Source organism: Rattus norvegicus, chromosome 3 (genome assembly GCF_036323735.1).
Source record: "Rattus norvegicus strain BN/NHsdMcwi chromosome 3, GRCr8, whole genome shotgun sequence".
Taxonomy (NCBI): Eukaryota; Metazoa; Chordata; class Mammalia; order Rodentia; family Muridae; genus Rattus; species Rattus norvegicus.
In genome coordinates this window covers 39,458,181-39,480,542 of record NC_086021.1, presented here as the reverse complement: position 1 = coordinate 39,480,542, position 22,362 = coordinate 39,458,181, and the positions used below count along the sequence as shown (strand labels likewise).

The 22,362-nt window shown below is 53.4% G+C and overlaps 1 protein-coding gene across 13 annotated transcripts in view; it reads right to left on the bottom strand.

Moving 5' to 3' along the window:
• Dab2ip (DAB2 interacting protein) overlaps window positions 1-22,362 on the bottom strand; it is a 170,986-nt gene that overhangs the window by 3,188 nt on the left and 145,436 nt on the right. For 9 of the 13 annotated variants that reach the window (NM_138710.4, XM_063283051.1, XM_063283045.1 and 6 more), the window contains 12 exons: window positions 19,801-19,954; window positions 18,734-18,832; window positions 17,360-17,914; window positions 14,726-14,870; window positions 14,490-14,634; window positions 12,266-12,502; window positions 10,493-10,694; window positions 8,791-8,969; window positions 6,939-7,827; window positions 6,136-6,288; window positions 4,268-4,461; window positions 196-283 (listed from right to left, as the gene is read on the bottom strand). In NM_138710.4, coding sequence (NP_619724.3) covers window positions 196-283; window positions 4,268-4,461; window positions 6,136-6,288; window positions 6,939-7,827; window positions 8,791-8,969; window positions 10,493-10,694; window positions 12,266-12,502; window positions 14,490-14,634; window positions 14,726-14,870; window positions 17,360-17,914; window positions 18,734-18,832; window positions 19,801-19,954 — 3,040 coding nt within the window. The remainder of the gene's footprint in view (window positions 1-195; window positions 284-4,267; window positions 4,462-6,135; window positions 6,289-6,938; window positions 7,828-8,790; window positions 8,970-10,492; window positions 10,695-12,265; window positions 12,503-14,489; window positions 14,635-14,725; window positions 14,871-17,359; window positions 17,915-18,733; window positions 18,833-19,800; window positions 19,955-22,362) is intronic. The other 4 variants (XM_063283048.1, XM_063283049.1, XM_063283050.1 and 1 more) reach the window with 1 other exon arrangement.

Sequence of the window (22,362 nt, the reverse complement as noted above, 5' to 3'; positions counted from 1 at the left end):
TGGGGGCCAGAGTCCCGCCTTCCTTCACCTCCCCAGTTCTGCCTACTCCACTCCCACAAGTCCCTGGTCAGCATCTTCAGAGCATAGAGACCTTGGTTCTTGGTCCACAGTTCACACGGAGGTGGAACTGAGGATGCCAGAAGCTGTCCCACTCCCACTACCCCACGCTCTGCATCGCTGTAGCCAGAGCCCCACCTGGGCATCGATGATCTTCTGTTTGGAGTCTACGGCCGCTTGCATCTCAGCGTGATCCTTCTTCAGTTCCTCCTCCACAGACATCAACCTGTGAGCAGAGACAGAGTCACCATGCACAGAGGAGGAAAACGTCCTAAGCTATAGAAGGACACACTAGGCAACAGCGGAGGCCCTTCAACTGTCCCCAGCATGGACATGGCTGGACCACTCTGATTTGACCTCAACTCCCCACGTGCAGCTCTGCTCTCTGGGGCCATCTCCATTCCAATGCATCTCCATTCCAAGACCCAGAGATGCCATGTTATAGGATCTGTGGCAGGGGATATGATGAAGACACTAGAAAAGGCTCTAGATAGACCCCTCCTACCATGTTCACCAAGGTGGTGTGGGTATTATGAAGGCCCGAGGTTCAGGGACGCCAGTAACATCACACTAGCCTATAAGGAAAGTCTGTACAGCTGCTGTGGTGGGCACTGGCATCCGAGTGATGAGGGAGCTCAGGAGGGACGAGATGGAGGAACTTTAGGAGCGCCAGGCAGAAACAGACCCTACTAAACATTCCCCTCTAGTCTCTGTAGGAATCCTAATTCTGCCTGGCAAAACCCCAGCAAGCTGGGAACATCCCATAAGCTAGATAGATGCAGGGGAAGATGGGCCATATGGGGCCATGAAGAATTCTGAGAAGGTACCTGCACCATGGAACAGCCAGACGAGACCGAGACCAAGTCTGAAGGTCTTCAGGTCCCACCCTAGCAAAGCTCCAAAATGCCTGGCATCCCACCAAAGCTGCCAAGGACACAGAGATGTAAGGAAACAACCAGGAGAAAAACTAGTGAGAAGAGACGGAGATGCCAGGTAAGGGCGGCAGGAGGTGATGCTGTGAGGCAGTAACCATAGGGCAGTCTACTCGCCAAAGAGACAGTCGTAAGCATGAGGAAAATCAAAGAGCTTTAAATCACAGCGAAACTCTAAAGACTTGCAGGAGAAAGGACCAACTGTAGGTACTGCAAAACACTGGTGTGCCATTTCAGATGACATGTGAGCCACGCCTACACAGAGGCCTGTAACCCCAGCTACCTGGGAGACTGATGCAGGAGGACCACTGCAAGTTCAAGACCTTTTGGGCTGTGGGCAAGTCCAGGGAGAGCTTAGGAAATTTACTAAGAGACTGTCTTAAGTACAAAGGTTGGGGTGTAACTCGGTGACAGAGAACTATCTAAACTGCCCAAGGCCCTGGGTTCAATCCTCACCCAGTAATATAAAAATGTATACAAAACAAAACTCAAAGAACTGTGAAAACGACTGTGTGTGTGTGTGTGTGTGTGTGTGTGTTAACAGACGGCTCCGTGGTTATGAATACCTGCTGCTCTTACAAAGGACCTGAACTCAATTCCCAGCATCCACCCAGCAGCTCACAAGCACCTGGAACTCCAGCTCAGGAGATCTGACACAGACTTGCATGCAGGGAAACCCCCCATACATATAAAATAAAATCAAATAAAAGGGAGAAAGAAGGAAAAAAGTAAAGAACGAAATGGAAGACAGTATAGAGCAGCCTACTATACCTGGGGCAGGTGACAGGAGCCACAGAGGAAGAAGTAGGAAGCAGAGTCACATACCTACATACCTAAGTTTAGTCAACCCAAGAAACACAAAGAAAACCACACCAGGCACGTAAGAGTCAAACTGAAAAATGAAATTGTTGACAACATTGAATGAAAAAATCATTAGGAAGATCAGATGGCCCAGTGAGCAGGGGCACTGCGGCATAAGCTTAGGGACCCGAGGTTAATCTTCCCCAGAACCCACGGGGAAGAGAAGCCTCCGACACTGTCCTCTAACCTACACACCCACATATCCCTACATAAGCATACAATCACACACACACACACACACACACACACACACACACACACACACACACACAGAGCTGTTCTATGGCCTAAATACCTACACACCTAGCCCTGCACACATATACATACAAGCCCCTCCCCAGTCATACATAAAATTAGAAAATTTTTAGTATTATGGAGCCAACCTAGGGACTGTGCACGTCAGGCAGACATTCCAACAATGAACACAGCTCTAGCCCAGGAGAGGCTTCTTTAAAACCTTGTGAGAAAGAGCTGACTACGTAAACAAAACAAAATAAAAACAAAGCCCAGACAGGGCAATGCCCCTGCCTCTGTAGCCAGAGGAGGGTCACATCAAGCCACCGCCTCTGCCTCTGCCTCCTTCTGTAAGGCTTCATATCGCACGGCTGTGACGGCAGGTAAGATGGAGCAGTAGGTCACGTAGTCTGCAAAGCCTGACACGATTGTCACTGTCCTTTGAGGAAGACCTGTCAACGAACACCCGAAGCCACCGGGGCTAGACAGCAATGGAAGCCAACAGAGAGATGCTATGGAATAAAAGACACGGTCCAAGGAAGGCAAGAAGTCAGAAAGACGCTAGTGCTACATACCATCAGGGAACAGCTACAAGGTTGACAGGCTTAAGACCATCACATTAGAAGTAAATGGCTTGGGGTTGGGGATCTAGCTCAGTGGTAGAGCGCTTGCCTAGCGAGCGCAAGGCCCTGGGTTCGGTCCCCAGCTCCGGAAAAAAAAGAAAAAAGAAAAAAAGAAAAAGAAGTAAATGGCTTAAACGCTCCAATTAAAAGGCGTAAGTTGTTAGACAATAAACAGATCTATCTATCGGAACCTATAAAATAAACTTTGTGCACAGAGACGGGTACTTCAGTCTGAAAGTTTGTGTCCACACTCAAATGTGCAGACCCTGAAACTTAACCTCTGCGGTGTTACCAGCTGTGCTCTGGGAAGTGACTGGGTCACATGATATTTCTGTCTTCATGAGCAGGGTTAGTGTTCTTTCCAAAGAAGCTGGAAGGAGCTTGCCTCTAAGGACACAGCACCAAGGTATATCTATGAGGGAGAGCTACACTAAACTGCTGACACGGCAGAACTGTGAGCAGTACGTTTCTCTAGTTTATAATGATCGAGTGCTGATATTTTGTCATGGAAGTGGAAATGGACCAAACAATGGTCTAAAAGTGTCTAGGGCAGAAAGTGATAGACCGCGCTAACCCCAGTCAGAGAAAGTTAAGAGTGTCTACATTAGAGCAAGATGGAGGAGAGGGTATAATTAAAAGGCCGGTTTGTTAGTGGTACATAATCATCCTAAAAGGACGCCCACTCAGGACTACAAAGTGTCAGTGAAGCAAAACCCAACAGAAAGGAACCAGGAGAGTCCTGATTAGAGAGCTCCGCACAGCATTCTCAGAAGCGGACAGAGTAAGACAAGCAGGCAGGCAAAGGAGCAGCAAGGACGAGTTAGACCTAACTGTCCTCATGCTGTCTACACTCTCAGACACAGGACGGGGAGATGGCTGGGCACCAGGGGAGCCAAGAACAGAGTGGGATGTCAAGCAGTTCGCAGGGGTCCGGCCACCTGGGTTGTGCTCTGCTAATGATCTGTAATGAACAGAAGCCCAGGACAGGAAACAACCGCCAGGCGGGCAGATCAGGTGATCTGGAAAGGGCTTGTGCTGTGGACAAGACAGAAGGCTAAGGGGGAGTTCCCTGTCTACCTCATGCCTGCTCAGTCCCAGGTCTCAGCCAATGACCATGCTCAACCCAATTCCTTACACACTGCTGTGAGGTAGATGCTCCAGGCCTGGGACACAGTGGGTGGCCGAGATACTGCACTGCCTGTGTGCAGACACCAAGGACAGCACGCCCATCCCATCCCAGGCAGAGAGAGAGAGGAGAGAGCTAGCTACCAGAAGCAACTGACCTCAGAAACTCTTCAAACAAACCAGACACTGGAAACCCAATAGACCCCCATCTACCATATTGGCATAGTCACTTCTCTTTTCGAACCAAACTCCTCCCTATCCACAATGGACACCTGAACACACACCCAGATACGCTGTCCTTCTCCCTGCCTTCAATGGCTTCCTCGTTGTCTGGCTTAGATCTCTAATTGCCCTAGAGCTCAGCGGACGGCCAGCTTCTTCCCGGTGCCCACCGTCCCACAGCCGGAGGCCGTGGCCCATGGGCGGCCTGCTCACCTGCTGATGATGCCCTTCATCTGGACGTCCTTGTCTTCCTGCTGCCGCCGCAGCCGCTCCTCGCCCTCCTCCAGCCGAGCCTGGTACTCGAGCACCAGCTTCTGCGTCGTCTCCTCCTGGCACTTGAACAGGGTCTCGTACTCCTCCAGCTTCTTGGTGGAGATCCGCAGCTTGTCTTGCAGCACCGCCAGATCCTGCCGTGGGGCAGTGAGCCATGGGCCAGCGCCCGGGACAGAGAGCACAGCCTCGTCAGCCTGAGCGGAGCACAGGCTAGGGGAGCCAACAGGGGATAGCCCAGTGACAAGACTCGACTCTGTGGCTGCCAGAGCTCTGTCCCTCCCCTCCCAGTCTAACCCGTACAGTCAGGAGTAGGGTGAGCTCAACCCACGCCTCAAAGACCGAGGGTTTAACTTGAACTTTCTTTTTTTAAAACTTAGCTTTTTTTTTTTTTTAAATGCATGAGTGTTTTGCCTGCATGCAGGGGACATGTATCTCTATGTGCCTGAGTTCAGCAGAGGGTGTCAGATCCCTGGGGTTTCAGATGGCTGTGAGCTCCCATGTGGGTGCTGTGAACTGAACCCTAGTCGTCTGTAAGAGCGACAAGTGCTCTGAACTGCTGAGACATCTGTAACCTTGAACTTTTTAGAGGAAGCCCTGGTTGTATGGAGGACACTTGACCGTGCCCTGAGAGCTGGGTGGCAGGCACTGTAGGAGGAACATGAGGCTCAGACAAGTCCCACGAGAAGCAACTGCCCAATGAGATGAAATCCCAGGCTCCCAGGAGCTACCTGAGTGGGAGTGGGAGTGAGGGGGAGGGGAGAAGCAAAACAAGGTGTCTTGGGATCTCCAGATGTGACTCAGCCTCTGGGGAGAGGGGAGGAGGAAGGGAGTCTGCAGGAAGCTAGGCCTCCTCCTTGTCTTCCTCATCATGGCTCTGGGAGCACCATGTTCCATGTCCCCAGGTTCCCTTCACATACTGGGGAAAGCAGGCGGATGCAGTGAGCCAGGAATGGTGGCAGGTAGCAAATGCAGCATGGAGATGGGCTCCCTCCAAGTAGGGGACTGGGGGCATTGCCATCCCGACCAAGGGGCTGCTCACGAGGCTGCAAGAGCCGTCCTAGGATTTCAAGGCCGAGGGGAAGGGATTGTGGTGAGGTGCTCTGGCACTCCATCTTCCTGGAGTTCGGTATGCAGGGAAAGGTAAACTGACCACAAAGCCAGGGTATCCAGCATGGGTACTCGGGACTGGGGAGGGCAGCTGAAGTGTGCGATTGCCCCATAAACGGCAGATACATGGTGAGGTGAGATCTGGAACCTCTAGAACCCACTTCTCCCCTGGGAGGAAAGGGACATCCATCCCACTGGCAATATGGCTTCCTCCCTTATCTTGGTAACTATGCTGCTCCTCCCTAAGCCCTAGGCAGGCCGAAACCAAGGGAGGGAGCCTGTGTGGGTGGCTCTTCTAGCAGTCACAGGACCCCTGCCATGGCTCCTTATTCCCGAGGCTCTCCAAGAGTCTCTAGTGGCCCCTCTAGCATCTTGTTTCCAAGCCTCAGCTCCTTAAATGTCCTTGAGCAGAAGGGAGTCTCCTCAACCTGTGTCCCAAGGCTGCATACAAGCCCTCTCAGGTGACTGATGTGTAGTCTGTAAGGAGAACCTTGGGTCCATGCTAAGGTCTTGCTGCTTTCCTTCCAGTTGGACTGACTGCAGTCTCCACATGGCAGGGGAGTGGGGACTGGCGTGGCAGGACAGGAACAAGCAGTGCCGTTCGTTCCACTAAGGGCTCTAGAGAGACCCCCATCCCAGCATTGGTGGAGGTAGCCCGCCCTGCCCTCCCAGCCCAGGTTCAGGTCTAGGTCCAGGTTTACCTTTTCTGCTTGGCTGAGCTCCTCCTTACTCCTTAGCCTATCCCTGTGGGGGGGATCTGGGCCCAGACCCTCGTCTTCTAACAACTGCGCGTTCATGGTCAAGAGCCAAGCGGCCGTGCGGTCCAGGGCATTGGGACTGACGGGCGAAGGGCCCTACGATGAAACATAGCTGTGAGGGGCTGTGAAGAGGCAGAGATGGTAAGGCAGGGATGGCCACTAGGGAGCCATAGGTGGGAAGGGAGAGGACCTCTGCTGCCTGAGTGCCTACTCAAGGATATCAGCTTTCTAGATAGCAGGCAGAGCCAGGTGAGAGCCCAGGTGGGCTCAGAGCACTGCAATCTGTTCCCTCGGGTGCTGGGCAGCCTGGCTAAGAGGTGGCCAACCTGCTGCCCATCAGCCTGTCATGCTGAAGCCCTTGGGTGGCAGGGATAGGTTACCCTCCTGGTAGCTATGTCAGGAGTAGGCTCAGCTTATGTGAGTGCTTTAGGAAGCGAGGCCAGAGCACAACAGGTAGCCTCAGGATTTGGGAGGAACTTTACTAGGCACAGACTAGAGATGTAGAAACAGTCCTTGTTTCCTGCCCGGCCTCTCCATAGGGAACTGGTAAAGGAGCCTGCCTATGCTTAAGGCCTTGGAGGTCCCAAATCCAGAAAAAGGAGTTCTATGGTGGGCCTGTGGATGGGGCGGGAGATAGCCCCATTCAGCATGGGATGACAGCTGGGTGCAAGTGAGGTGAAATGACCAAGGAAGAGCATGATAGACTGTGACTCTTGACTGACACGAGCCCCACCCACGATGCTGACCTGCTTATGCAAGGCGCGGGGCTTCAGCTCTGGGCTGTCTCCCTTGGAAGAGGAGGACTGTTGCCGCAGCCGGGTGCCAGGGCCAGCCCAGTCAGGTGATGCTGATGCCAGGGTTCCACTTGAGGGTCGTGGGTATTGTAGGGTGCTCAGCATGGTAGGAGGTGTCCTGCCCCGGGGGGCAGGAGGTGGTGGCGGTGGCGGCGGTGGAGGCTGGTCAATCCTCCGCTGGGGACCTGCACTATTTTGCCTCGGCACTGTTGGCTGACCACCCTTCTCAGTCAGTGACATCTGCCTCCGTGCCAGCTCACCAGGCCGCCGTGCCAGCTCCTCAGCAGCAGTGCTAAAACTTCCTAGTTTGGCAGCGGCTGCCAGCTCTTCACTATTGCTGTGAGAGCTCAGGGAGCTGTGGCCCTCAGAGCCTGAGTCACCAAGGCCACGGGGTGACAGTGGCAGGCCAGCAGCCATCTGGTACACGGGATTCTGGAAGGAGAGAGGGGCCAACAACTGAGGCCGGCCTGGTGCACCCTCGGAGGTGCCTGGTGTGGTTGGTGTTGGCACTGCCCGCCGCACTGTGGCCAATCCTGCCAGGCTCACTGGGGCTGCCCGGGCTGGCCACCCAGCCACCAGCTGAGTTGCAGGTACCTGCCCGTCAGCAGGGAGGGCTTCGGGGCCCACTGGGGAACCTGCCTCCCCATCCAGTGTGCGGGCGTCCTGGAGGTCCACCATGGACAGGCTCTTGCTGCCGTTGGCCATCTGCAGGTCAGGCTCGTTGGCTTCTGAGTAGCTTGAGCTGCGGGCAGGTGAAGGCTGGACCCCGGAGGACCTTGTGACAAAAAACAAGTCCTTGTTTTCGGGGGTTGGAGACGGTAACCGGGTGAAATCTATCAGACTGCAGGGAGACAAGCACACACAGGGAAAGAAGGGGAAAAGAACCGTGAGTCCAGACTCATGGGCCCAAACCAACAGCACCACCACCTGCTGCTGGGCCCAGCAGCTTCAGGCAGGGCTGAGACATGGCTGGGTGTCAGAGGGGCCAAGAGTCCCAGGATCACTGGTAAGGTGGCTGTTCCAACCAAACTGCTCTTTAGGGACCAGTCTTGCAGGTGCCATCTTGGGGCAATGGCTGTCAGGGTCTAGAAGTGCCCCTAAGCCCATAGCTTGGTGTCTCTCTGCTATCCTTGGGTCTGAATTATATCACCATTTTCACAGTTCCTGGGGCTCCCTGTGCCTCCCCTTCTGTTCCTAGCCAGCCTGGCACAACTCTAGTGGGGACCTAGTGAACCCTCCCCTGCCCTGCCTCCTTGTGCCACTCTCTTTGAGTGGCAGGCGGGGGCTGACATTCCTGGAAAAAACAAGGTATCAGAGGAGTTGTCAAGGGCATAAGACAAGCAGGCAGGTCTGAATCTTTGCTACAGGTCACAGCCTTCCTCACTCACAGCAATCCACCTGCCTCTGTCTCCCAAGTACTGGCATTAAAGGCATGCACCACCAGGGGCAGCTTGATGGGGTAATTTTTAAGAAGCACAGGTCCCAAGGAAACATCAGGGATTGTGGTTGGTAATTATCTCTAAACACAGGCTTCCCAGCTCTTTGCTTGGGGTCAACCTTGAACCCAAGAATGTCTTTCCCAGAAATGCATCTTTTCCAAAAAGCATACACATTCCTCCTACGAGAAGCCTGCTCAGGTTTATCTCAAATGGCAGCTCATCCCTCAGGCTGCCCCACACTGGGTCTCATCAGGCTTCTAATGAGCAAGTACTTGTATGGGCGTCATTTCCTTCTTGATCACAGCTGGGCTGCGCCTGGGCTGCATGCATGCCCGACCCCACCCAGCACAGCTAGCCGCTCTTACCCAGAGAGATCATTCTCAATCACCATCTTCTGAAGCCCAGCTGAGACACTGCTGCTGCCAGAGCCTGGTGTGGAGGCCAGGTCATTGGTGCCAGGGAGCTGCCCACTGCCTGGAGTGCTCAGTGCTGTGTGGACATCCCTCAGGATACGAGGCAGGGGTCCCAGCTTGGATACAATGCTCTGCAAAAATGCAAACAGGCAGTTGTCACCTATGTCACAGAAATACAGAACCCTGACTCTCACCGACCAGACCCAGCAAGTCTGTGAAAGTGGGGCAAATCTGCTTGTTGTAACCCCCAACCTCTCAAATGACAGCTCATCTCTCAAGCTGCCCCACACTCTGGGTCTCATCTACGGTAGCTCCTCAAACTGCCTACTTTATGGAAGGGGTGGGCTCGCCCATCTGATGCCTGAGCTGTAGATATAGGCACTGGCCCAAGAAAGGACAAGTGCCGAGGCCCAAGAGAGGGCCTAGTGCCTTCTGAGCCTCCCTGTCACAGCATGGATGTGTAGAGGATTCTGGCTGAGCTAAAGCAGGGGACACTATCAAGCAGTGGAGAGCCCTGCAAGTAAGAGCTGGCAACCCCATGGCAGAGCCATGGGGGCAACAGTTCCATTTCACATTCTTGTCACACTGTATCACTCTGTGACAACACTGATCATTTTCTGTACTTCCTGCCTGGTTCTGAGACCCATGGGACAGTGACCAGCATACTGGCTCATGAATGAAGGGAGGAAGGAAGCCATGAGCAAAACTGTGTCCCTGCAATTTCAACAGCAAGAGTGCCAGTGTGAGCTGGGACTCCAGTGCACCAGTGGGTGAGCTATGCAGGGTTCCTACTCCAGGATACTGTGCTGCACTACAAGGCTAGAGGCAGTGGTAGTAATGTGATGTAGGAAGACACCCACGATGGGGACAAGGGGACAAGGGGCACAACGACTGTGTACAGCTAAGTTTTCACCTGAAAACTAACTGAAAAACACAGACCCGTATGTACTCATGCCTGAGTGTGAGGATGTGTCTGTCTATAAGACACATGGCAAACCAAACACCTCCAGGATGCACAAGAGGCAGGGACCAGCCTGGCCCAGCCCAGCCCAGCAATCACCTTCAGGATGGACAAGAGGCAGGGACCAGCCTGGGGTCAGCAATCATTACTTTTGTAAAGTGATCCCCTAGGGCCCTGGAAAGCAAGGCAAGTTAAGAGGTGGTTCCTGGCAGGGTATAGTGGGTTACAGCCACTGGAGATCAGCAGGACTCCAGGCTAGTGAAGGGCTGCTTGGGCCAAGTAACTGAAGCAATGTCAGGCATGCAGGGCCTAATTCTGTCCACTGACAGCTAATGTGGCAGATCGATCGACACTGAGCTGTAAGCGCTTGCTCTACAGAGGCTCCCACAGTCTGACCTCTCATGTGGAGGCCCTCAGTATCTTTCCCTTCTCAGTAGCTATAAAACCGAGAGCAAGGGCACTTTCAGTAAAGCAACTAAGCCAGACCGCTCTCCTCTCCCACTGAGGTAAGGAGTGAGTGAGCCTTCGCTTGTGTACTTGGGCTATCAGGGCTGAGCACAAAGGTGTGGACCTGGACCCAGTGCCCAGTGCTGGGGAGTGAACATCCAGAGAGAGCCTCACTACAAGTGAATCTGTCACACCGATGAGCCCTCCAATCTGGCAGATACACCATTTAACCCAGGCAACAGGTACCTGATCAAGCTGGCTGACAGCTTCCCAGAGCAGAGAGTGTAAGCTAGAGAGCTCCCGGCCCAGGTCTATGTAGCCCTCGAAGCCTGCTGTGTTAGAAAGGGTCTCAGGGTTGGAGATCTCCAACAGGAAGCGCTGCATGTTGGTCCACTCGTGCTCCAGGAACTGGTTCATGAATGACATGTATTCCTCTTTGCTGCCAAACCTGGACAGAAAAGGGCAGCCAAGATAAGGGCCCCTTAGTTGAGTCAGATCTCATCTCCTTCCTCACCATGGCTGCTGCCAATCAAGGTTCTGAGTTGCTAGGGTCTTCTCAAGGCCAAGACCACTCTACCCTTTGCAGGAACTAAAGTAACTAGTGTTCATGTTTCCTCTAACACTGCCCCTTATGGGCCCTGCCTCTTTTCCTGCAGACGGGAAAGCCCAGTACATAGGTCAATTTCAGATCCACACTTGGCCCAGTTGAGGTTTTGGGGTCATCAGGGACACCCCCCTCAAGCCCTGTCTCCTCCTCCAAATTTCCCTTTCCCAAGGGAAGAGACCACCGAACAAGTCAGAGGCTTGGCAGTGGTGTCAGCTCTCCTTCATTTTCTCCAAATGACAAGGCCTGCTGACCTGATCTTGTCACCTACTATCTGTCCCTGTGCCACTGCCTCCTTTAGCCAGTGCCCATCATTTTTAACTGAAGTCTGGCTATAGCCTCCCTCAGTCTCTCCTTACCAGACATACCTTGTTCAGTGGAGATCCTTTGCAGAGGCCAGAGGAGGTAAGGGCCATGCTGTATGGTCCACCTCTATACCGTGTGGCCTTCAGGTTCCTGTAGCCCTCATCAGTTACTTCCTGTCTCTCCCAGCTTTGTCTTGGTGACCTAGATGCCTTTGGTACCAGGCTTTACCATCAAGCCAGCTTCTGTTTCTTGTCTGAGCTAGATGATTGGTCTTCCTGTCTTTTCTCCCCAAAGCCTTTGCTCTCCTGAGACTTTGGCATCGTCTTGGCCCCACCCTTCTCTCCACTGCACTTGCCTCCCACACTCACAGTCAAGGCCCAGCACCGACAGACCTAGAAAAGGGCTCGATCCACAACTGTGAACTAATGACAGGATTACCCAGCCCTGCCACTTTATCTACACTGTCTAAACTGGCAGCCAAGGGGCTTAGAGATGCTCAGTGGTTGAGAGCATAGGCAGAGGACCCAGATTCAATTTCCAACATCCACACAGTATTTCACAGCCATCCCTAATCTGGTTTCTGGGCGTCTGATGCCCTCTTCTGACCTCTGTGGGCACCAAGCACTCATGTAGTATACAGACATACACGGAGGCAAAAACTCACACATAAAATGATTAAATCTTAAAAAAAAAAAAAGAACTTTACACAGCCCAAACCACCAGATGTGCTTTACAGGTAATCATCCTGGCAGTATTAACCCAAGTGCCCAGCTACCCAGGAAATCAGCCATTCCCTACAAAGTGGAGCTCGGTGCTCAAAGACAGACTCGAAGCCTTATGGCACTTTATGATAATGTGTTAACTCAAATACGCAGAAGGGAAAAATATCTTGTCTTCCCACCTTTAAAATCCAAAGAAGCATTCCAAAACGGCACTGCACTACTGGGAGGGTGGCTGTGGAGGAGGTTTTATTCTGAAGCAAGTGGCTGTGGGGAGGCTGAGGGAGACAGGGATAAAACCAAGGCCCACTGCACTAGCCTGGGTCAAGAGCACACACACCCCAAGTTTCTGTCCCTGTCTACTTCAACCCCATGGGATGAAACACTCACTTGGCAAAGTTGGCCAGGTTCTGGGTAACTTTGGCGATGAGCGTGAGGGTGCGAGCTGTGCGGTCGTCAGGATACTCCTGAAGCAGGTTGAAGAGCGAGGGCGACATGATGGCAGGGCACAGGAAGCGAAGGAAGAGGGAGGCGCTAATGAGTCGTTCACTGATATCAGGCCGGCCGCGGCTGCTACACTCCTGCCGCCATGAGGCGAACACCTCTTTAAGTTCCCGAGGGAAGACACTGCACAGGAACAAAGATGGGCCTGGGGGGTCAGGTAGGGCCTTGGACAGTTCAGGGCCAGATCTGTTTCTGAGTCGCATGGAACCCCGATTCCCAAACCCACACCTATGCTGATGGTGGAACGAGCTCAGGGCTCTGCAGCCAAGCCGGATGACTGTCCACTAGGCAGAGATGTGTGCTGGGCAGTGCTGCCATGCACTCTAAGACACTGTGGGGGACACAGCCAGCACAGGGTGGGCAGAGAGGCTGCTCAACAGACAGGGTAGGTTCAGTGAAGGGTCCAAGTGCACTAAGCATGAAGGCTGGCGGAACTGGAATACAACAGCTCTTCCCCAGGAGAAAGACATCTTTCTGTTCCAACATTAGGCTTCTGGGTCCAGAAGCATGAAGAAAACAAAACCACAGGGCAGACAGATGCTGTTCCTTGGGCTCCCACTTCAGGCTATCGAGACTCATATCGAGACCCTGCCTGAATGATGTCACAGGAATCTGGGTTTTCCACAGAGCTCAAAATGACTGAGCAGGGGAGTACCCCCAGCTAGTGAGAACACTGTGGTGGACTCGCTGGGGAGACGAATAAAGACTTTCCTAGGGTGACAGTTACGAAGGCACAGCGGGCACCACCTTCCCTGCCTTTTCACCCTAGGGCAGACCAGACCCAGTGCTCCCTGGACCTAATATACTACTGGCTCTGTCCTGAGCCCAGCAGGCAGGGCATGTGGCAGAATGAGGCAGAATCAGCAAAGTCGCCTATGAACAGGGGCAGGCAGCCCTCCAGCCTGATGCTTGAGCCAGGTGATGTCTACTGACGTCTTGTCCAGGAGAAAAGCCTGTCCCAGATGCAGAAGGAAGAAACAGAGACTGTCCACACAAGGTCTTCCCCATGGAATGAAGGGCAAAGGCTGAGAATACAGCCTAGCAGGGAGATGACAGTGTGTTCTAAGGGTGCTCAAGACTCTACAGTTGTCCCCCTACCCCAGAGGGACATCTCATGCAACACAAGCTGAGGGACTGGGACAGGAGGGTACTATCGCAAGCACTGGCCACTGACCCCTTTCTAAGGCCACTGCTCATCTAGTAGGCTTGCCTCTGTGTATCCTTTGGGAAAAGCAAACACTTCCTGTGCCAGCTCTGAGCTGGTGCTCCTGGCTGCAAGGGTATGGATGGTTGGGTGACATGAAGGGTTCCACGGGGGGTGGGGGTGGGGGCATAAAGCCTTAGGGCCAGACCATGTAAGGCCAAAGGAGACGGCATGGGAGAAAGAAGCAAACAAAAGTGGAGATACAGCTAGCTTTGGAGTGGCTTGGACAGGCAGAGCTCTGAGCTGAGCTGATGGTACAGGTGACTGGGTAGTGGAAACAAGCCCAGCACTATGGCTGGCAGCAAGGCCTACAGAGACAGGACCATGTATGCTAACCACAACCAGGCTTAGCAGCAGGCCAGCAAGGTGTCATAAATGCAGCTCAGGAGCCAGCAGGAGCCTAGGAACCTAGCCTTAAGAGAAGTTTCCCAGGGATGAATCCCAGCCCCGGCTGTGGCCCCAATATGAGTGGCTCATTCCTACTGTCTCAGTCAGAGGACTAGCTAGGGCTTGCTTAGGCATTCGTACACATCCCTGCTCAATTGATTCGAGTGTGATAATCTCCAGGGACAGACAGGTGAGGAGCCATGGGAGCTGCGCCAGGACAACAGGGCTCTAGCTCCATGTTGCATCAGCACATGGACATTGGCCTCTACATGTGTAGGGTGCTCACCAGTCACAGGTACAGACAAACTGTCATTTCCAGACCACACACACACCCTACAGATGCTTTCTTATATTTAAGAACTCAAAAAGGGGTATGACCTGGCTGTCCAGCAACTCAGTGGAGTTAGACACTAGCACTAGGGCAGGGGTGGAAGCATCCTGACAAAGACAGTCAAGACGAAAGGAAGGGAAAGCCCAGGCCCCCAAAGGAGCACACAACTCCCAACAGGTGGCACTAACCAGTAGGAGTTGATGATCTTGCAGAAGGCCAGCTCACAACACATCTTGAGGTTGCCCTGGTGCTCGGGGAGGTCGGCGGCTGAGCACTTACTGGGGTCCACTTCACAATTTTCGTCTGACTCATACAGGGCTTTGATGAACTCACCTGCGGTCAGGTGAGCATGGAGAAGGCAGTGAGGGTCTGATGAGCACTGCCCAGCCCTTGCCACCTGCTGGCCCGGTAAGGTCCCCACTACCTAGTGCGTCCTGCAGGTACTTCTGGCCCACGAGTTTGAGGTATTCTTCGATGGCCTTGGTGGCCAATGTGTTCTCCCGGAAGATGAGGTGCTCATTGTCCCCACAGCGGTCCACCTCTGACATCATCAGGTCTGTTAGAAAGTCCTAGGGAGGCAGGAAGGGAGCAGAGTGGAATCTGAGCTGAGACTGTCCTTGGCTGCTGGACAGCCAGGCTGACTTAGAGGACAGATTATGAGCAGCATCCCACCATGGGAAAACACTGGAGAGGAGCTCAGTCACACCATTCCCTCTGGCTGTGGTACCTGACAGGAGGGTAGTTCCCTTCCTCTCAAGCCCAAAGCCTGTAGGCTAGGAAAAAAGGCACAGCAGCCCAGCACAGGCCAAGGTTTCTGAGAATTTGAAACTCCTCATTCCAATGTGCCTAACTTTTGAGGATCCTGTGAAATACAGAATTAAGACCTTGATCCAGGAGGCCAGACTGGCCAACAAAAGGAAGGGCTGAGAGATAGGTGGGTCGGAGAAGAAGCTATAGTTGGCTCCCCTGGATCACATCTTTGGAAACACAATGAGCAGAGGTAAGGACCCATCGCTGCTGAAGCACCACTATGACTTCTATTCAAAGCCACCATCTTTCTGAAGTTCTGTGACAGACACTGGGCCTCAGCACTGGAGAAGGACATGAATGCCAAGAGATGGGCAGCAGAAGGAGGAAAGCAAGGCATAGAGCAGACAGTCTGCCTAAGGCCCTACAGCTACCTGAGGCCAGGCACTGCCTCCAAGATCATGGAAAATGGGGAGAATCCTAGGATGGGAGCTGGAAAAGCACACAGCTTACACAAATAGGACCTGAAGAGAGGGCAGGAGGTGACAGGACACAGGTCTAAAACCCTCAGAGTGCGGCTACAACCTTTGGGAGGGTAGAGTGCCTCATTGCACAAGCAGTCTTCCACATGTGCTCTGTCTGGCTCAAGAATGCTCTGCTAGTTCTAGGTTGTTCCAGAGACAAGAGTTACTTCCCACCCCTCAGCCTCTGTAGACTCGTGGCTACTTCACATATCATCAGCTTCCTGAGCCACTAGCAGCCCTTGGGACTCAGCAGCAGGGAAGGGTGAACCTTCTAGCTGACTCTCCAAACTCCTGAGTCTCTAGTCCACTCCCACCAGCAAACCAAAGCCCAGCTGCATGGGCTGGAGAGCTGGTTCAGCAACCAACGGCACTGGCTGCTCTTCAGATCTTTCAGAGCTTTGATTCCCAGCACCCACATGGTGGCTCACGATCACCTCTAACTCTAGTCCCTGGGATCCAAAGCTCTCTTCTGAACTCTGTGGGAAGTAGGCATGTCATGTATGTGGTGCACAGACATACATGCAGGCAAAGCAAAGCACCTGTACATATAGAATAAATAATAACAAATGTAAAAACCAGACTACAACAACAAAAACCATGCAGTACTTCAAGAGTTGGCCTAGCTGGCAACCTACCCAGCCAGCCTGAAGGCAGGCACATGGGGAAGAGGGTCCTGATGACATGGAGGAAGGCAGCACTCTCCCTAAGGAAGTCCTTTTCCCTCCCTGTCCTTCTGCAGGGCCAGTCAGTCCAGCAGGCAATGGAGGATGCAGAGGACAAGGGGCTTCCAACCATAGCCTCCCCCTGCCAGCGCCTCTAGGAAGAGGTTAAGAGTTGATCAAGGGTTCGTGGAGTCTTAGACCACTGAGCTCTGCCCACTAAGCATCCAAACCCAGTTCCCTTCTTGGGCCTCCCTGATTACAACAGGTTGAGGGCTTAGGACATTAGCTTAGGGTGACCCCCACTCCCATCCTCATACAAGCCTTCGTTCTCAAACTCTATCACTGGCCCGTTACCGCAAGTCTACTATAATGCAGAAAGCTAGGACAGCTCAAGTAACGTCCCCTGACTCTTTGTGGACAGCAGTCCCCAAGGGACAATGAGGGGTAACTGGGAAGCATCTTAGCACACCAGCAGAGCCCATGAGAACCATGCACTACTGGAGATGCTGTGCCTCCTGGAGACACTCTGTTCTCTAGCCAGTTAGGTGGAGCCAAGGTGTGCCCTTTCTGAACCATGCTCGAGATCGTCAGGCTTTGGAAGGTGGTATTAGTAGCAGGAGCAGGGCCCCTCTGGCTCTGAAGCAGAGCCCATCTGCATGGCTCTCTGATCCCAATTTCTACAAGGCACCAGGGCCATGTCTGGCTGTCTATACTTAGGAAGTGTGCATACACGTGCACCTGTGTGTAAAAGCTATGCACGAAGGTGTGGGTTGTGGCCAGGCCATGAGTAGCTCACCTATTGGGAATACCAGCCAACCGCTATCTCACTGGGCGTGTGGGTTTCGGTTCACATGCTGGAAGAGCGTAGGCACACCAGCTTGGGCACAGCAGGGAGCCCACTCAGCACTACTTGTGCTGATCTGTTCGCTGCACAGTGTGCCTTCAGGGCTCAGCACTGCCACTGGTCGAGTACAAAGTTCCCCCAACTCATGGCACAGTGCTCAGCTTTAAGGACCCATGTGGCTGAAGTGGGTATACTATATCCAAAATGAAGCAGACTATAGTAGAACACAGATCCATCAAGAGTAGACAACCCAGTCTTCTGCAACAGGGCGCCATACTCACCTTCACCTTGCCTGTGCTCTGCAGGATGTGCACCAGAGCCGACGCCATCTCCTCCTTGGTCTTGGCACTGAGGATGGGCTCAAGGGCTGCACACAGCCCCAGGTAGTGGTTAGTGATGTGCTCAGCAAACTCCTTGTACATCTCCATAGGCAAGATGGTGATGGTCTGGTAGCGTGCCTTGATTCGGATCATGGGCCCAGGGCCTTTGCCACCCTTGGGATTAGGTGTCACCACTGGGTACCACTTCTCCACAAACTGCCGCCCAGCCACCGAGGCGGCAGGCAGGCTCACCAGGCCCAGGTAGCTGTTGCGTTCCTTTTTCTTCTTCTTGTCAGTTTCCCGGTACAGGTGGACAGTGACTGTGCGCAGGGGCGGCAGGTTGTGGAACTCGAAGTGCTCTCCCCAGAAGACATTGTCCGTCTTGAGCTTGCCCGTGGTACGGGCATACAGTACATCGTCCAGGCACAGTTCACACAGATACTTCTTCTTGGCTGGCAGATCCTTGGCCTCAATCACCCATAGCTTCAGGATGTGCTCCACACGCCGGCTGTTGTCCTGCATAAGGGGGATCTGGGGTGGTCAGTTGGGGCTGTTATCTATCTACCTGGCCAGCCCGGAGTCTAGGAGCCCTCCAAAATCCAGGAGGAACTGAGTGGTCAGGCACATGGGTAAGGACGGGGAGACACCATGGATCTGGCTTCAACTAGTCTGCTCTACTGATCACCAGCTAGCTCACCCACACAAGCCCCCTGGGCCCAGGCTTGCTCTCCCAGAAAGCAGCACTAAAGTAGCCCTGCCTCTGAGCGAGATGGGGTGGGGTGGAGGTGGGGGGAGCCAGCACAGCGCTTTCCTCTACAGGCTGTGGTACCAGTTACTCAGTCTCCTGGTCTACAAAGCAACTTTAGAGATGACTGACGCTAAGACCACTTTTTTAGTGATGTCATGGTAACCAGGACTTAATTTAGATCGACAGGTCATCTGGGAAGATAAGACACAGGAGCCCTAACAGCCTTGATTGTAGTCAGGGCCCCAACCAGATGGGACAGTAGAATGTAAGAGGACACAAGGCGCACCATGTGAAGAAGGGTGAATGTTGGAACTAGAACAGAAGTGCCACAGTTGGCTAGGAGGAAGTGGTTCTGGGCAAGACCCGACTTCTAAAGGGAGAAACTCAGCTGTCGGAAGAAGGACCCAACAGCTGGCATAGCTCAGCAACTCCAGTTCCTTCCAGGTCTACTTGCCCCTGCCCCTGCCCCTGCCCCTGCCCCTACCCCTGCCCCTACTCAGGTTTCTGTTCCCTCGTGTCTGGTTTTCACCTCATCTTTCATGATCCACAAGAGCAGGTACCTGGACCTGCTGAGCCTGCCTGCCTACCTTGTTGGGGTGCACTGCTCGCCTCAGGTTCTCCATCCACTTATCTCGTTCAGCGGCTGACCGGCAGGAGAAACACTTGCTTCCTGATGATGTTGTTACCTGTCAAACAAGATGGTGTTAGAAGGGAAGGGACCATGACAAGGCTGGACAGTTACAGAAAGCTCGAGGCCACCATGACTGTACAGCAGCCACAGGAAGCAGCAAGGAGGAGCTGCCAGAAACCTCCTGAACCACAGGGGGCACACTGGACCCCACCGTATCCCAACAGGTCAGCAGTAGGAAAGGAGTGAGGCTTCTGCTATGGGCTTTGGGGCCTGCTCCCTCATCCCCGCCCTCCTTCTTCTAAGAGAGTCAGGATGCATGCACAGCCAACCACAGGCTCCTTAGGCAGACCATAGGTTCTCAAGAGATAAGCTAGGGTCACATCTGTCCTAAACGGATCCCTCCTGGGGGTTTCCTTTTGTTCACCAACAGTGATAACAGCATCATAGAAAGCTAACAAGTGTTAGTCCAGAGAAAAGAGAACTCACCTTTCCCCTCCCCTGCTGGCATGAATCCTATTCACTTCCTAGTTACAACCCCAATGTTTTCCTGGGGTGAGGAATTTGGCCAGAATTGCTCTCACTGACCAGGCCGCTCCCAGCAACGTACAGGCTCCACTGGAGAAAGCAGACCCATATCCAGGCACTAGAAGGTGTGATCATTCTGTAGCAGCCTTTGCAGAGGCAAGAAGGTAGACCCCGACCCTCTCAGCCTGTCCCAGATATGGACACTTGAGTCCAGAGCCAGTCTGACTTAGTCTGAGTCTTAACCCAGAAGAATACAGGGGCACAGAATATGTGCCAAGAGGATGCCACATTAGACCCCACTGGGTTGTCATTACTAGATTCACTCCTTTACTAGTGGGTTCCCCCAAAGTATGATTGGTGGGGGTGGAACAGTGTGTAACTTGGAGCAAATTCTAGACTTCCCAAAGACCTGTGTCCTGCCAGGGTCACAGAGCACTGCAGGAATCTGCCAAGCAAGCTGGCCAATTAGAGCAGGGTAGAGCTGTGGTGGACACTCACCTCGAAGCAGTAGTCCTGACCCAGGATGCTGCTGTGAACAGGCTTGATAAGCACCTCCTCCTCCATGCTGAGGTCCAGGGCCTCCACTGCGCTGCTGGGGCTGAGCAGGGACTCGTGTGATCGAGATTCCTTCAGCCTTGGCATCAGATGGGACCTGCGGAGGTGGGCAACAGGGATGTACACAGGGCCTGACAATACCTGCATTAAACAGGTCTGTCCCTTTGCCTTGCCTTTGCCTCCACTGCTCCCAGAAAAACCCTTCCTCCCAAGTTCCACACAGCAGTCGAGGAGCAGACAGGTCTGGAGGACTGTGGCAGCTCCCTTACCTACCACACTGCAGTCTGAGTAAGGCACTCCCTTGTCAGAGCAAGCTGTCGAGGAGTCTGTGTCGACCTGGGTTAGGGGCAGGATCTGACCAGGCTCTAAAGGGCTACTAACCTGCAGGAAAGAGCTGTGACCTAGTAGTCTTTCAGGGCCTTTCCTGCCCTGCCCTCTGCCCTGACATTCACCAAGAATGTCACTGCCAGCAAAGCCCTTTCTCATGCACTGTCCTATCCTGCCAGCCCCACACAAGGCAGGGCTCGGAGCTCCCATAGCCTCTGGGTAGCAGGGACCTCAGTGTTCTACACAGCACCAGAAACACGGACTCTAGGTTGGGGTCTATGTACCATGGGCTTTGAGACCCGAGTTACGGTCGGGCCTTGACACAAGACACAAAAATACCACCTGGTAACAGGTTAAGACAGGCTCAGACTGGCGCTTGCCTAGCAAGCGCAAGGCCCTGGGTTCGGTCCCCAGCTCTGGAAACAAAAAAAAAGAAAAAGGACAGGCTCAGACTGGCTCTGCTAGGTTGAGCCTTAGAAATGCTGTACATCTCTTATGCAGCCCCAAGGAAGCCATCTCTATTTCCCCAGACCCTTGCATGAAGAGCCATCCAGGCAACCCCAGGAGACCCACTCCACCTTTCCACAGAGCTTCTCTAATCCAGTAAAAAGGTGGTCTCCTGAGGACTAAAATTGGCCAGAAGCCCACTTCATGGTACTTCAGCATTCACATGCATGTGCGTGCGTGTGTACGCGAGCGAGCGCGCGCACGCGCACACACACACACACACACACACACACACACACACACACACACGTACGTGACTTGGCCCGGGGCCCACTGGTTGCACAGCAGTGAGTATGCTTGGATCAGCCTGCCTCATCACCCAGGACTAGAGGTGCTAGGGCACCTTCCCTCCTGCAGCCCACCAGCATGTACCTGACAAGGCAACTGGAGCTCTGGAGGGAAATGAGCATTTGTTTCTGCCCTGAACTTAACAGGTTCATCCTGTCACCCTCTCCTGGGATACCCCACATTACAAAGGTGAACCATGGTCTACCTGCCCTGCCATACAAGGCCAGCTGTTTAGATGGGCTTTTCTCTAGACTGAATGCTGGCCCCAACCTCCCATCCAGCACTGACCACTGCTCTAAGTGAGCAGCCAACCCGACAAACCACCTGCCCTTATGACTTGTAACTCAATGTAAGACACCTCCTACCTCCTAGCCTAGGGAAGAGCCAAGACCTAGTGCCCCTTTGGTTTGACAGCCATGCTGTAAAGCAGCAAGGGGAAATCAGGTGCTTTCTGACTCAGCTGGGAGCCAGACATGATGATGAGGAGCCCAGTCAAGAAAAGGGAGGAGTTGGTGCTGGGTTTACCCTCTGGTGCTGGAGATAGGAGTCTGAGGCCTGCTCAAAAGATCCGAGAGCCTGAGGATCCTGACAGGCCAGACTCCAAACAACCAGGGCCAGACTCAGCGACTTTAAAACCGTTGCCTCCCTCTCTCTTCTTCCCTGTACCGTCTCAGACACGCTCCAGCTGACCTGGGCTTCTGGGAAGATTCCTGGGGAAAAGAACTGAAGGGACGCTCAGGGCTCTAAGGCTGCTAGCCTAGTCCAGCCCAACTGGCTATAGCTGAGCAGTCCTGGCTCACCTATCTCCCCCAAAGGCTGCTCCATGAGGGAAAACCTGGAGCAGAGGTTACATCTCCAAGGTCTCCTTGGCCACCTGCTCTTGGATAGCAGAGCCCTGGTTGGTGCTGGCAAGACTCGAAGGACCAAACATCTACCTGTACTTCCTTCCCTCTAAGCTTTGAGTTAGTCTGCCATCCTCTGCCCTCCGGGTTTCTGACACATACTAATCTCAGTCTGTTGCAATCCACTAGGGTACGCCTGTGGGGTACAGTTGGTAAGATGCATAGAAATTCAGTAAGGGAAATGGTCATTTGATCATGTCCTAGATCCAGCAGGACCATCTCATGGCTTAAGAGCAACCTCTCCAGGAAGCCAGGCCCACCCTATGTCTGTAGCACCTCAGGGCATCTGTCCCATCAGTCTGAGCCAGGTCTATTACCCTACCATACCTTCCACTCACACACATAATTAGATCAATTCTCTCTCACCTCCAGCCTCTGACATGCCAGGTTGATGAAGAAGTTGATTTGAGTCAGGGAGGAAATTCCCACCCTCAAATGACCCTGGCTCCAAGGGGTCAGTGAGTGGTCACAGCTTCCCCTA